Here is a 14,010-nt window from a genome sequence, read left to right as displayed (position 1 = left end):
CCCGCTCCGAGCGCCCCGCGGGGCTCCCGCCGGTCTGGGGGGAGCGGGGGCGCTGCCGCCGCCGTGGGCGCCCCCTGGCGGCCTCCGCCGCGCTAGCCCGGCGGCACCGCGGAGTGCGGGGGCTCCGCGGCCGCCGCACCGGGATCCGAGTGTGCTCCGAGGGGGCTCCGCAGCCGCGCCGTGCTAGGCTGTGTTGTGCCGGGCGGCAGCCGTGCGCTTGGGGAGCGCGGGGCGGTGGCGGGCGGGGAACAAAAGGGATCGAGGCGGCGCAGCGGCGGCGGCTACGCCGGGGGGGAGGCACCGGCTGGGCGCGGGGGGTGTGGGAGGAGGAGGAGGGTCGCCAAACTGCTGCCACTTCGTCGGCTGTGAGCGGCACTCGCTGGCGGCGGCAGAAGCATCCCGCCCCTCGCTGCATGGCAGCCCAGTGAGGGAGGAGCGGGCGAGGGTCTGGCGCTGCCCGGAAGCCGAGGGAGCCAGCGCCGGCGGCAGCAGCGCCCGCCGCCCTCCCGCCGGGATGCACCCCGCTCTCCGTTGAGGCGCAGCCCCGCCGCGATGCTCTCCCCCGAGCGCCACCGCCACCACCGCCACCCTCCGCCGCCGCAGCCGCCGCCGCCGCCGCACCACCCGCCGCAGCCCAGCCATGTCGTGGCCACCATCGAGAACCTGCCGGCGGAGGGCGGCAGTGGCGGCGGCAGGAGCGGCATCTCCGCGCCCTCCTCCAGCGTGCGCCAGAGGATCAGGAAAGTGTTGAACAGGTGAGGCCAGGGGATGGAGCGGGGCTCCGGCGGCGCGGCACGGCACGGCACGGCGCCACTCGCCCTCGGGCGCGCCGGTGCTAGGGGCGCCCGTCGGAGGGGCCCCGACCCCGTCCGGCCCCCTAGGCAGGGGGGAACGGCGGGGCACGAAGGCGCCGGCGGGGCGGCTTGCTCGGTTCGGCGCGGCTCGGCTCGGCTGCGCTGGGCTGCGCTGACAGCGCCCTTCCCCGGGGAAGCCCCGTGCGGGCAGGGGGCGGCGGCGCGGAGCCTCTCCCGGCCCATTGTTGCCTCCGAGGCGGCGGCGTGAGGCGCCAGCCCGCGCCCTCCCCGCCGGTGCCGCTCGCACCTGCCGTACCCGCAGGCACAGCTTCCGCAGCGGAGCCTCCGCGCCGCCCGCCTGCTCCGGCTCTCCTGGCCCGTCGCGGACAGGCGAGGGCCAGCGGGAGCAGGAAGCCGATATCCCCTCTGCCCCAGCCCGGCCGGTGGCGGAGGCGCCGCCGGGGAAGTTGGAGCGCGGGCGGCGGGGAAGGGGCGGCCCCCGGGGCTCCTGGTCGGGTCCGCCAGCAGCGGCCGGGCGCGGCCTGATGCTCCCGAGTGCCGAGGGGCGCCGTATGGGATCTTTACCCGATTCCGACCAGCTCGCGTGGCCAGGGAGCAGCACACTGGGCTTGCGGGAGCGGGATACTGGCGAGAGGCGAGCTGGTCGGTTCGCCCGTGCGTGTGGCTCAGAATGGTCAGTGCAAAGATGGGAAAACTGCCGGGTACTCGGAGTAAATTATTTCACCGAAGGCACAAGAAAACACTGGAACCATCTTACTTTAATCCTTTACGCTCACCTCTCTGCCAGTTGTTTCTTTTACACTGCATTTGATTAGGGCAGAGGTTTTTAGTACAAAACAGAGTCCGTTCAGTGCCTCCTGTCTGAAAAGCCAGCTGGAGCCATCACTTCTGCCTAATGACTCTTACGTGCTAAACAGAGCAGTTGCAGCAATGGGGTGGTGCGTACCAGGGTTGGCCTCATTGTCCCAGCTTTAGTTTCAGATATGTGTAATACGGAGAAGCTCCTAAACCCAGCTCTTCTATCTCGATAGGTTTGAGGATGAAGGTCGTTGACCCTTTCAAGCTTTCAAATGTTAGGAAATTACCATTCTTACCAGTGTTACATTGTTTACAAATACATGAAGCTATTTGCTCTCAGGACATTGCTATTACATGCAGTTAATTAACGATTAGCAATCTAGGAGGATTTTCCAAAGCATCAATAAGGGAGGAAATATTTATCTTTTGTTATCTGAGCATGAGAAGGATTGAAAAGAAGCTGAAACAAGTAAGAGCTGTTTCGACTCAATTACACGTTTTCTTGTACATATGGATTTGTAACTCTCAGTATAGTAAAATTCACTCAATTCCTCAACTTGACAGTCTGTGACATCTTAGATATCCTGCTTTTCCTTGGTTATCCTGAGGTGTGTGTCAGTCCTGAAATACAACACTAGAGAAAACAGGTTTTTCACAGGGCCTGCAAGAGATATATGAAGATGCGGTGAAGGGATCAGATACAAAAGCAATTGGTTCTCCTGTGCAAGGGTGGTAATAGTGACCACCAGGGAGTCATCAAATTGACCACAGTCATCGTGGCTACAAGGTGTTGGATTAATTCATATGGTTTAGGTAGTTACCATCCTTATGCATATATATGACTCTCAGCCATAGATAAAGCATCAAATCAATATGTATTGTTCTTTATATGTGATTGAAATGAGAATATCTAGGTTGTGATGGGTTTATTTTCTTTTGGGTTTTTGTTTGTTTAGGGGTTTTGTTTGTTTTATAAGGGGGAAAGGGTAGAAATTGGCTCTGGTGACCAAAGTTCAAATCTCTGTTGTAATTCACAAACTTGAATGTAGAAATGAGATCTCCCATTGCCCAGAGGAGCACCCTAACACACAGGAGCTCAGTCACTTTTTCATTAATGTGTTCTTCTTTTCTCTTCCTCAAACATGAAATAAGAGTAAAATTTTTTCAAATGTGTGTGATTTATAGACAGGGAGAAGACTTGTTACTAAAATATTTTAATCCTTAGCCAATCCCACAGCACATCAATGGAAATTTTGTCCAAGTTACATTTCCATAAGTTTCTTTCAACTTTCCATGGGAACTAATATCTCAGTCCATGTAACATCAGGGCTTTCATCAGTACTTCTGTTGATACAGTGAAATCAATCCTGACCCAGTGAAATGAATCCTGACACAATGTTTATATTTTCATCTTCTATGGAGACAATAGCATGCAAATACATGAGGGAAAGGAAGAAATATGTATGCCATATCTGTAAAGCAGGAGCTCAGAACAAACCAAACGTTGGCTTTTCCAATTTTTTTTCTACTGGAAAAGGGTAGCACTTTCTCTATGCTGTCTATACTTTGTGTGCACCGTTTGCTTGAGACCCATTTGTGAAAGATTCCTGATCTACCCATTGTGATGAGCTCATGTGCTTCTGTTTTCTGCTAGACAAAGTGCAGGATCCTCAGGCAGACATCAAAATAAAAAGGTTGACAACAGCTGGGGCTGCCAGGAACTTGCTTATAGCTGGTAGAATCATAGAATGGTTTGGGTTGGAAGGGACCTTTAAAGGTCACCTAATCCAACTCCTGCTGCATTCAGCAGGAACATCTTCAACTAGATCAGGTTGCTCAGTCACATCCAACCTGACCTTGAATGTTTTCAGGGATGAGGCATCCACCACATCTCTGGGCAACCTGTTTGCATGTTTTTCACCACCCTCATTGTAAAAAACTTCTTCCTTATATCTTAACTGAATCAAATTCTCTAATTTAAAACGCTTATCCTGTCACAAGAGACTCTGATAAGAAGTCTGTGCCCAGGAAGGGAACAGACTGATGTGGCCAGGGAGGAAACAAGACAGCAGAAGAATGGGGATAGACCCTGGCCGAAAGTGAACATTGTTTCTCTCTCACTTTATATGTAGCAGTTTGATCACCCAGGCACTTGCTGATTCCTGAATTGCTTTTGAAGGTTGCTCTTAAAGTTGTTTTACAAGCTATAGAAGCTTATTTTAACTTCACATTCCAACCTCTCCTCTTTATTCACTCAATAGATCCCGAAGTAATAGAGAAACACTGGAACAACCCCCTCAGGGTGTTTGAGAGAGAATACGCTGAAAGCAGATCTGTTTGACTGTAAAAATCTATTTCAGTGATCACAGCAAACACTGCACTCAGAAAAAAGTTGGCCATAACAGAAAACAAAAGTAAAACACAAAAGGGAAGGGTCAGAATCATGGAAGACTGAGGATGCGCAACAAAACTGTGGAATTTACTGGAATAATTTGAGTATGAATTCTGGGCTGCCAGTGATGGTGAACATGATCTGCTGCAATAGGATCAAACTTCCTGTTATCCTTGAAGAAGATGTGGTGCTTAGGGACATGGTGGACCTGGCAGTGCTGGGCTAATGGTTGGACTCAATGGTCTGAGAGGTCTTTTCCAACCTTAATGATTCTATGGTTCTGAGTAGGGAGAGGGTGGCTTTGAATTGCTGTTGCATTAAGGGGAAATGTTGTCGTGATTACATACTGTGGATATGGTCCTGGACCTGTGACTCACACCCATAGTCCATAAATCCCAGCTGCAGGGATTGCCTAGTGCCTTCCTTGTGACACTTGCTGAGCAGGTGTCTCTAACTGAACCTGTCCTGCTGTATTGCAGGGGAGAGCAAAAAGAATGTTGTCTGCTTGATTGCTTACTTCTTCAAAATTCTGTGAAGCCAAAATTGGATTCCACCAACTCTGTCTGCTTGTAGAGGACCACTTAATGAGCGGTGACTCACCTGCTCCGCGTTTCCTCCCTATAAGTGGCAAGCAAGAAAATAAGGAGAAAATCATGCGGCTTGGAGTTCTGTGGTCCTCCACGCCTCCACCCTGGCACCTGCGTTATTTCAGAGATACCTGTTGGTGGGTCTCAGTTGTCTGGCTGTATTCTAGCACAGAGAGGAGGCTTGTCTCCCTTTCTTGCACTCTCTAGGTGATCTGAAGGGCAGAGAATCACCTGCCAAATGCTGCCTGTGGCCCCTGAAGTCTTTTGAGCTGATTTACAGGTTGATCTCATGTTGGGAAGGCTGGTTATCACCTCTTTAGAGGAACTGGACAGACAATAAACATTGATGAAACATGGGGGAAGCAGGTTGCCAAACAATCTCTTTGGGGCATTCTTACAAATTATGTCTCTAAATAAGAGCGAACAAATAAGATACCTGCTTATATATGCACATTATCTCTGTAGTCCTGGGCACCAGGACAAGGAAGGAAAATGTAGTTTCTGAAAGGAACATGAGTTAATATCTTTAGATGCTATGACAAAGTGATTTTAGGAAACTAAATGAGATTATTCTGTGAAACAAAAAGTACCATGGCTGTGTCAATGAAGTCGGGTCTCCAGAGTAACGTTTAAGGCACTGCTATTGTATGTACTGTGGCACATACCTTTTTCTGGGTTTACCCACTTCTATCTCTTAGTCCTTTCTTAAGGGGTACTATGTATAAAAATCCAGCTGTGTCTTATCTTGCTGTTTCAAGGATGTCTTCGTGGGCTTTTTCTTGCTCTCTGTTGCTAAATGGCATTTTGTATTTCTCAGAAGTTTCCTAAGAAGGGTATCAGAGACATACTTGACTTGAATAAGAAAATGGAAAAAGAGTGATTTCAGCCATTCAGTCCCATGCCATCTTTTAAATAGCTTTGTAATTATGTTCTCTGCACTAGTGAATTGTGAAAACTTTCTCAGGAGCAGTATGAGTCTCTTTCTACTTCTTTGCTCACTTCCTTACTTTATCAGATAAATTTTAACCTTGTGCATAAAGTGCAGGGTCTAATTCCTGTCTTAGGAAAAGGAAGAAAAAATAATGTTGCTAATAAGTATAATTCATTAAGCTAGACAGTGATTTATTGAACAAAATTATATGAACAAAAGCAATTTAGATTCTTACTGTCAGAAAGCCTGGCTGTTTGGGTGCAGGTTGAATAAAAGTTTTGCTTTTTTAGTATGTTACAGGCCCAATTCATCCCTGATACTGGAGTTGAGGAAGTTTGGCCCACTAACTGTCTAACTTTGAGCTTGAACTGTGTGTCAAAGCTACTAATTCTTCAGAGATGAGAGCTCTTTAAATGGCACTGCAAGTATCAAAAGCTATAACCTAATGGTTTTTTTCCTAATAACATGTATCTACACAGTAAATCTGACAGAGGGGTTTACCTACCAGAAAGAACCTGAAACTGAATAATACTGAAATGAGGCAATGTGTTACATTGCCCCAAAGCGGTAACGTCTTTCAGTTGACTGATCAGAGAGGCAAACAAACCAAATAATTGATGGCATTTCCTTAATGAGAAGCAAGTCAAGGATCAAACATATCATTTTTTAATCCAGACCTTCAGTTGCTTTGCTTTCTTCTTCAAAACAAAAGAATTTGCTTCCTTTGGGATTTTTATTCTTTAAAAGTACAAATAGCTTCTCAAAGTCCACCCAGAATAATGGTCACTGTAGAAGAATGAGCCTGAGCTCAATTTAGATAGCTATAGTTCTCCTTTTAGGTAAAAATATTTATACCATTCTGAAGTAAGTTAAAGAAAAGGAGTTCAGAGCATAGATAAAGCAACTAGGTTGGCTTTCTTGTGCCTGTTGGTATTATTCTCTTTGGTCAAGGAAGTGGGAAGGTCATATCTGCGCATAGGAAAGCATTCTGGCAGAGGATATAGAAATCAAGTGATGAAAAATTGTCCACTGTTTCCTTTTGTCATTAGTTTGCTTTTAATTGTCATTTTGTAAGCAAGTGACCTCTGCAAATTAGCTATGTTCCTAATAATTTGGGTGAATAAGGGAAATATCTGTAAAACCTGAGAAAAAGGTGTTCTTCCCCTTCCTCTCCAAACAGCTGATGTCAGTGAATGCACACTTACTTATTGGCATGCCATAGTACACTTAAAATGCTTTGTTTAGGAGCGAAGATGAGCTAAAGTACGTAATGCTTCCATGTTGATGCTGTAGCACATACTGGAAATCCATCCAAGTATGGTTTCAAAGTTTCTGAGTGTGGTTTCCTAACAGGTTTAGAAGCCAAGACTGGAAAACTTTGTACCCCTTACCTTGCTTTTGCTTCTGAGAATTTGCACTTTAGGAGATACAAGCCTTGCCCGTCCTGTTCTGAAATAGGGATTGTTTAGTGTGATTTGATATGATAAGTCCACTGTAATCTAAACCCAGCAGTCCACATAGTGATTGGGAAAAGACTTTCCCTAGGAGAGGCTGTTAGGCGAAATATGTGGGTGTCTTCTGTCTACCTATGACATTCAAAATGCCGATATTTACTGGGTGCCTGTCTGTAACTGGGAGTTTTTGACACTGGATGTTCTGTGGGCTTTGGGAAGGGGTTACTGCCTCTTGAACTAAGGGGATTTCAAAGGAGCAGCACCGTAAATGGCTCCACAGAGAATGAGGGAGAAATGGACAGAGTGGTTCTTATGGGATGGACAGAGCAGCTTTAATGTGCTAATGAGGGGAAGGCCAGATGCCAGCAGCGATCAGAAGGGCTCTTTGTGGCTCTGTCTCTTTGGAGATGGCTGGAGTCTCTGTCCTTATCGGGGTTGTTTCTGCAGGGAGAGGGAAACACTGGGGCTATTAGTGAGGTGTTCCCTTCCTTTAAGTCAGCAGATAGCCTTACAGATCAGCACTTGAATACTGATTAGGGCTAATTACCAAGAAAGCTTAGGAAAAAGAAGTTGCTGAAGAAGCTTGACTTTATAAACTAAAAAAATCACCCCCCAAACCCAACAACAATAGAAATCTCATGCTCAGAGTCTTGTGAGCTGAGCTCAAACTCAGCTGAAATCACCTGTTACAAGAACAGCTACATAGGGACTAATAAATTGCTATGACTGTAAAGTGTGTAAGTATTGGTGGTTCTGAAATTCATGTTGTGAATTGTCTAATCTACCTGTCTGTGTTATTTATGTCTGTCATCTGTCTCGCTGAGTTTTTTGCTGAAAACACACCAGTTTTGAAGCTTGTCTTTCAGCTTTCTCTGACTTGGTTTTTCTCATGATTTAAGAAAACATTTCAATACATATTCTCTCTCAGTCATTTTTCTCAGAGACACCAAATGATTGAGGTAGCAGGTTTAACTCCCATGCATCATGTTCTCCTCAGTATGGCTGGAGCTAAAGAGCCAGAGATGCAGGAGGGAGTGTCCCCACAGCCTGGTCGTGTTCGGTTAGAGCACCTGTACAGCAACACTGTGCCGTACATCTGCAAGGAGTGTGACAGCTTTTTGGATGTGCCATGGTACACAGGGATAACCAAATAATTTCCTAGATGAGATGGATGACCCTTGATCTCACCAGAAAGGTCTGTCCACAAATGACGCTATGTAGGTGCCACAGTAAAAAATAGGGACACTTATTAAGACAACCTTCTGTTTGTAGCCGATACAGTAATTTCAGTCATAGAATCATAGAATCAGCCAGGTTGGAAAGGACCTCTGAGAGCATGAAGTCCAAGCTTTGATCCACTACCACCGTGATTACTAGACCATGGCACTAAGTGCCACATCCAGTCTCATCTTAAAAACCTCCAGGGATGGTGAATCCACCACTTCCCTGGGCAGCCCATTCCAATGTCTGATTACTCCCTCTGTAAAGAATTTCTTCCTAATATCCAACCTAAACCTCCCCTGGCAGAGCTTAAGACCATGCCCTCTTGTCTGACTGATAGCTGCCTAGGAGAAGAGACCAACTCCCACCTGGCTACAGCCTCCTTTCAGGGAGCTGTAGGGAGTGATGAGGTCTCCCCTGAGCCTTCTCTTCTCCAGGCTAAACAACCCCAGCTCCCTCAGCCTCTCCTCATAGGACTTGTGCTTGAGTCCCTTCACCAGCCTCGTTGCTCTTCTCTGGACCTGCTCCAGCACCTCAATATCCTTCCTGAACTGAGGGGCCCAGAACTGGACACAGTACTGCAGGTGTGGCCTCACCAGCGCTGAGTACAGGGGAAGAATCACTTCCCTGGACCTGTTTGCCACACTGTTCCTGATCCAGGCCAGGATGCCATTGGCCTTCTTGGCCCCCTGGGCACACTGCTGGCTCCTGTCCAGCTTCCTGTCAATCCAAACTCCCAGGTCCCTTTCCGCCTGGCTGCTCTCCAGCCACTCTGTCCCCAGCCTGTAGCACTGCATAGGGTTGTTGTGGCCAAAGTGCAGGACCCGGCACTTGGCCTTGTTGAACCTCATCCCACTGGAATCAGCCCAACTCTCCATTCTGTCCAGGTTCCTCTGCAGAGCCCTCCTGCCTTCCAGCTGATCGACACTCCTTAATTTCGGTTTCCTCTTGGTGTGGTGGTCGGTTTCTTCCTTACAGTGCCTGTTCCCCATGTGATGTGAGAGGCCACACTCTGCCTTCAGATAGATCTGATCTGTGGCAATGTGTAGGAACTTAAGAGCTGGATGGCGAATCTTCTCTTTTGCTATAACTTTTTTTTCTGTTAGAAAATGTAGATGAGTCAAAACCTTGTTAAGAAGGATTGGACTTTCTCAAGACTGCATGGTTAAGAAAGTTTCTTATGTCCAGACTGGGTTTTTTTGGATGGAGAATGAGTAACACTTCATGGTAACATGGTAAAAGGAGTACTTAAGTAGGAGACCAGGTTTAACTCTGCTTTGCTGCATCCCTGAGGGCTGCTGTGAACACACAAATTTTGAGGTTCTCTTGGGATAAAGAGCTTCAACAGATTGTGGCATTGTCTTAATGCAAAATATGAGAAGTTTTGAAAATTAAAAGTTTGGAAATAGAAGATGATTTTTTGCCCAACTCATCTCCCAAGACATTTCAGGCTTCAAAGTGTTAATTTACAAAAGTACATTATGCTTGAAACAGATTTCTGCATCTCTAATACAGATAAATTAAGTAATTTATGTCCAGTAGCAAGACCATAATTATTACCTTCCAAACCCTCATGTTAATTGCAACCTGTAAGCCAGTATTAGCTGATGATGGAATGAAAACAAAATTTGAAACATTTATAGTGATGGCCATTAGTTTACTTAGTCCTCTCCGGTGTTCATTTCTCAAAGAAGCTGTTGTGCATGTGTCCAGAAGCCTGCTTCACTGCATGGAATTGAGCTGCACTGATTTTAAAAGGGTGCTGTCTTCTGTGCTACATTCATTTTCATTACTTTTCTCATCAGGCAAGTGTTTTGATGGGACTTGGCTTTTTCTGCTTTCCATGTGGTAGAAATGGAAAATGAGTTAAGAGGAGACTAAATGTTTCCCCCTGTTTAGTGAAATAGGGAGGAAGCCGTTGGCAGCATGGGAGAGAGATAGCAGAATCTGTTCCTGCTCTGATACCTCTTCATCAACCTCTTCAAAGAGGGAGAGAGCTCCACAGCTCCACTCCCGGATCTCTCAAGGCTATAAAAATTCTGATCCTTAATGTAGCCTTGGGGTGTCTAGCTGAGAGCTTTTCATAGTAAGACGGAGTTTGAGGGAATTGGGATGGGCTGAATGAGAATGGTGGCTACAAAGTAGAAGGGGGGGAGTTGTCTCTTTTGAAAAGAGGAGGTAGATGTCTAACTCTTTTAGAGGAGGCCTGAGGTGAGTCACTGAAAGGTAGGGCCCAAATGCTCCAAGGAGGGGTAAGGCACAAGCTGTACTCTACCTTATGCTTTCTGGTTTTTACCAAGATTTTGGTCTTTGTCTACCCAGGTGCCCTGTGACTTTCCCAAGAGGCAATATTTTTCTGCATGGATCTTTGTGGGGTTTTTTGCCCTACAATGGTGAGACAAATGCTAGAAAATACTTACTAAAATTAAATACATTACCTTGTGATTATTTTAAGGCCAGGTATTTTATGGAGTTTAAATAGCTCTGTATTTTCAGTGGCCTCTGCAACCTGATTTGGGCCATTTGCCTCCTGAAATCTCTTCTTACTGGAAGTTGAGCGCCATAATGAAACTAAATGTTTCTTTCCTGTTGCTCTTTTTCCTTTTATTTCTCTACTGCTACAGACATGAAATTCTTTTGATTATGTTTTTTTTAACTCCCTGCTGCCAGTATATTGAGGTCTGTAGGAACTGTCCTGGGTAGACTGAAAGTGAGGAAGGACAGCAAACAGCAAGTAGGCTGGGAAGAGTTGAGCAGGGAGCTGGGAAATATTTTAATGGGTATGGGATTTGATACTTGAAGAAAATAAAACTTTAATGTTGTAGATATAATTTTCTTTGGACTGAGTAGGAGGATTAAGTACTGTCAGGCAGAAAAAGTTTCCAAGCTTCATATACTGTAGTGGGGAAAAAACCAGCACCCTAATATATGTCGTGATCAACTACCTGATATGCACACATAACTTCCAGTCAGATTTTGGGTACTTGACCCCCACTGTTGGGTGCCTGATGTGCTGAGGGGGATGCTTTCTAGAAAAATGACTTTTTTTCCTGGAATTTAGAGATTACCATTTGCAGAAGTGCTATCCAGCTTGTCCCAGAGCAGACAACCATCTCTGGCTAGCCCTGAAGACCCTATTCCACTGCCTCCTCTTCACATCCTACTACCAAAGATGCTTTGCTTTGATTTAGTGCTTGCAAGAATTTTTTTGATGGTATACTTCAGTGGGTTTTTTTGGGTCTAGCTTGTGGTGGGGGAATCATGTATTTGAAGATGTTCAGTAGATTCCAGGATATTTGGAGAACTTAATCCAGTAGCACAGGGGCAAGCTGGTGTGATGATTGTCATACATGTATGAAGTCACTCTTACTGGCATTGAAAAGGAAAATTTCAGGTTTTTTCTCATTTAAACAAAAAGATGACAGCAGAACTCTAGTGTTCAGTAGCAGAAACGTGCTTAGGGAGTGAGGCAGAGCCCTGTGATGGTGGTTTAAGGGTTTGCCAGAAATGGAAGTTACATTGGATTTGTATTAACCAAGTGAAATCTCTGGCATTCAGAGTTGCTCCTGCTCTAAAGAGGTTAATTGAGTTTAAAACACCAAATAATTTCCTAGTAATTCACTTGGAAAAAAGGTCTCTGTGTCTGTACCTCTGTATAAATATGTGAGATCTTTTAGGATGAACTACAAGTTACCCAAATTCAACATACCATTATAAATAATGAAATTCTAGCACATTCTAACTTGCAGAAGAATGTCTGTTAAATTTGATGTCTGAAATTGTTCATACGTATTCAATTTGGTATGTATTAGTGTGTTAATGGAACTTATTATTACTCAGCTAGATTAATTTATTAGATTTATCTTCACATTACGACCTATAGATGTATTGAGACATGAGCCCACAGAATCAATACCAATTTCTTTTCTCATTTATGAATGTTCTTACTAACATCCAAATACCGTTACATTCGAGAATATTTAACTGCCATTTATTTTGAACCATACACTCTGACAATTTTATATTTGTCTTTCTTCCTTGTCCTTTAATGATTATTTTTTTCCATATATGTGGGCTCTGTTTGAGCAAAATGCCGTGCATCAAACATGAAATGAGTCATGATCATACTAGTCAGCAATTTAGGTGCTTGCAAGATTAGGGCTCTGAGACCAGACCTAATCTTTAAGATGCGTTTTGGCTGCTGTTCTGTGTGACAGGCCAGAAGCAGGAGAGGGAACAAAGGTGCAAATGTAACTTGCAACTAAGTTGCCTGCCAAATGTTGCATGTTTTCCTTTGAGCAGCAGCCATGTGTGCGTTTATCTTTCAGAAACAGCTCTGTTTGACTGAGAAGCAGTAGCAAAGACCAGCTGAAACAGATAACTGATGTGGGATATGTGGATAACTTGTTCACTTGCTTCCAGAGCTTAAGCATTAGACAGGAGCTGTTGAAAGCTTGTGGTCGGAAGTGAGGAAGATGGGGGCCAGAACAAGCATGGAGAGAGAAAGCTATATGATCACCTCTGCCCATGCTACCAGTTCAGGACTGGTAGACAGCACTGATGATAGGGAGAGACAAGTTTTCAGGCAGTTCTGGCACTGGCATTTCTGTTCCGATCACAGCCCCAGTGGTACCTGGGGATAATGTCCTTCCCTCCTCTAGATGGACCAGAAATGTTCTGTAAGTCTTGAGAAGAGAATTGCTGAGACTGGTTGATCAGCCCATCCAAAACAGATCACCAAATGTTTATGTGGAGAAATCTCCAGCAGCTGCATACACACAGAGATAATGTTTCATTCAGCGGTCTGTAAGGTGAAACTCTATAAAACTAAGTCTTCTCCAGACAGCCTGTCTTTTTTCCAATAAAAGTTGCTGTGTCCACTGAGTATACTGCTTATCTCACCGCTTTTTGGCCTTAACTGTTGCTGCTGTAGCTGCCACATTTGCATCGCTGCAGTTACTGGGTATTAAAAGCTCAAGCCTGATAAACAAAATACAGCATGCACAAAAAGACCAGTCAGGTGATAAAGGGAAAAAATGAGGGAAAAATGAGGGAAAAAATCACCCCCCAAATCATCATATACTTATTATCAGAGTAAGAAAAATGGGGAGATGCCCTATGAATACTGGCTGCCTGATCCATTCGTGGGCTTTGGGACTAAAGTCAGAGCGTGATGATTTGTGTTATCCTGACTGTGCTTGACTAAAAGTTGCAGCAGAGCTGATGGACAAAATGCAGCTCAACCAACCTGTTGCAGGGCAGGGCAGGGAGGGGTGGGCTTTTGCCTGTTTTGTTCTCAGCTGTATTGCAGCAACAGATGAGAGGAAATACTGTATTCTAAAGAACTTGGGGAGAAGTTACATACAGTAGTTCCTGATTTACAGTCCAAGACTGGACACCAATTGGTTTTTTGGCCCTCTGCAAATCTCTCAACCTCCTTGGGTCTGGTTCAGCACCTGTAAAATGAGGATAATTAAACTTAACTATCTGGAAGAGTTGTTCATTAGTTAATGCTTGTAAAATGCTATACACTGCTATAAAATACAGCATAGTACTCAGAAGCATCTGGTCTATAATTACTGTAGTGCTTCTTTGAAACTTTATGGGCAAACTTTGCCAAGAAATAAAATAAGTAATGTGTAGTACAAGTAGGCTTCAAGAGATGAGGGAGAGACATCTAACTTTCAAAGGGATCTAACTTTCCTGAGGTACCTCCTGTTAGAATACAAAGGGAGATTTCCCAAGAGCACCTGAAGTGGCCTGGCACTGAAACTGATGTCACCAATTTGATCACCTCGGGAATGATCACGAG

The 14,010-nt window shown here is 45.4% G+C and overlaps 1 protein-coding gene across 1 annotated transcript in view; it reads left to right on the top strand.

The window, feature by feature from the left end:
* Positions 1-321: 321 nt before the first annotated feature.
* Positions 322-14,010, top strand: part of SLC35F1 (solute carrier family 35 member F1) — a 232,808-nt gene continuing 219,119 nt past the window's right edge. Inside the window, exon 1 of the mRNA XM_032684201.1 lies at positions 322-755. Coding sequence (XP_032540092.1) covers positions 553-755 — 203 coding nt within the window. The 5' untranslated portion in view covers positions 322-552. The remainder of the gene's footprint in view (positions 756-14,010) is intronic.

The sequence above is a fragment of the Chiroxiphia lanceolata genome, chromosome 3 (genome assembly GCF_009829145.1).
Source record: "Chiroxiphia lanceolata isolate bChiLan1 chromosome 3, bChiLan1.pri, whole genome shotgun sequence".
Taxonomy (NCBI): domain Eukaryota; kingdom Metazoa; phylum Chordata; class Aves; order Passeriformes; family Pipridae; genus Chiroxiphia; species Chiroxiphia lanceolata.
Note: the sequence above shows the minus strand (reverse complement) of the source record. Positions and strands in the feature narration are given on the sequence as shown.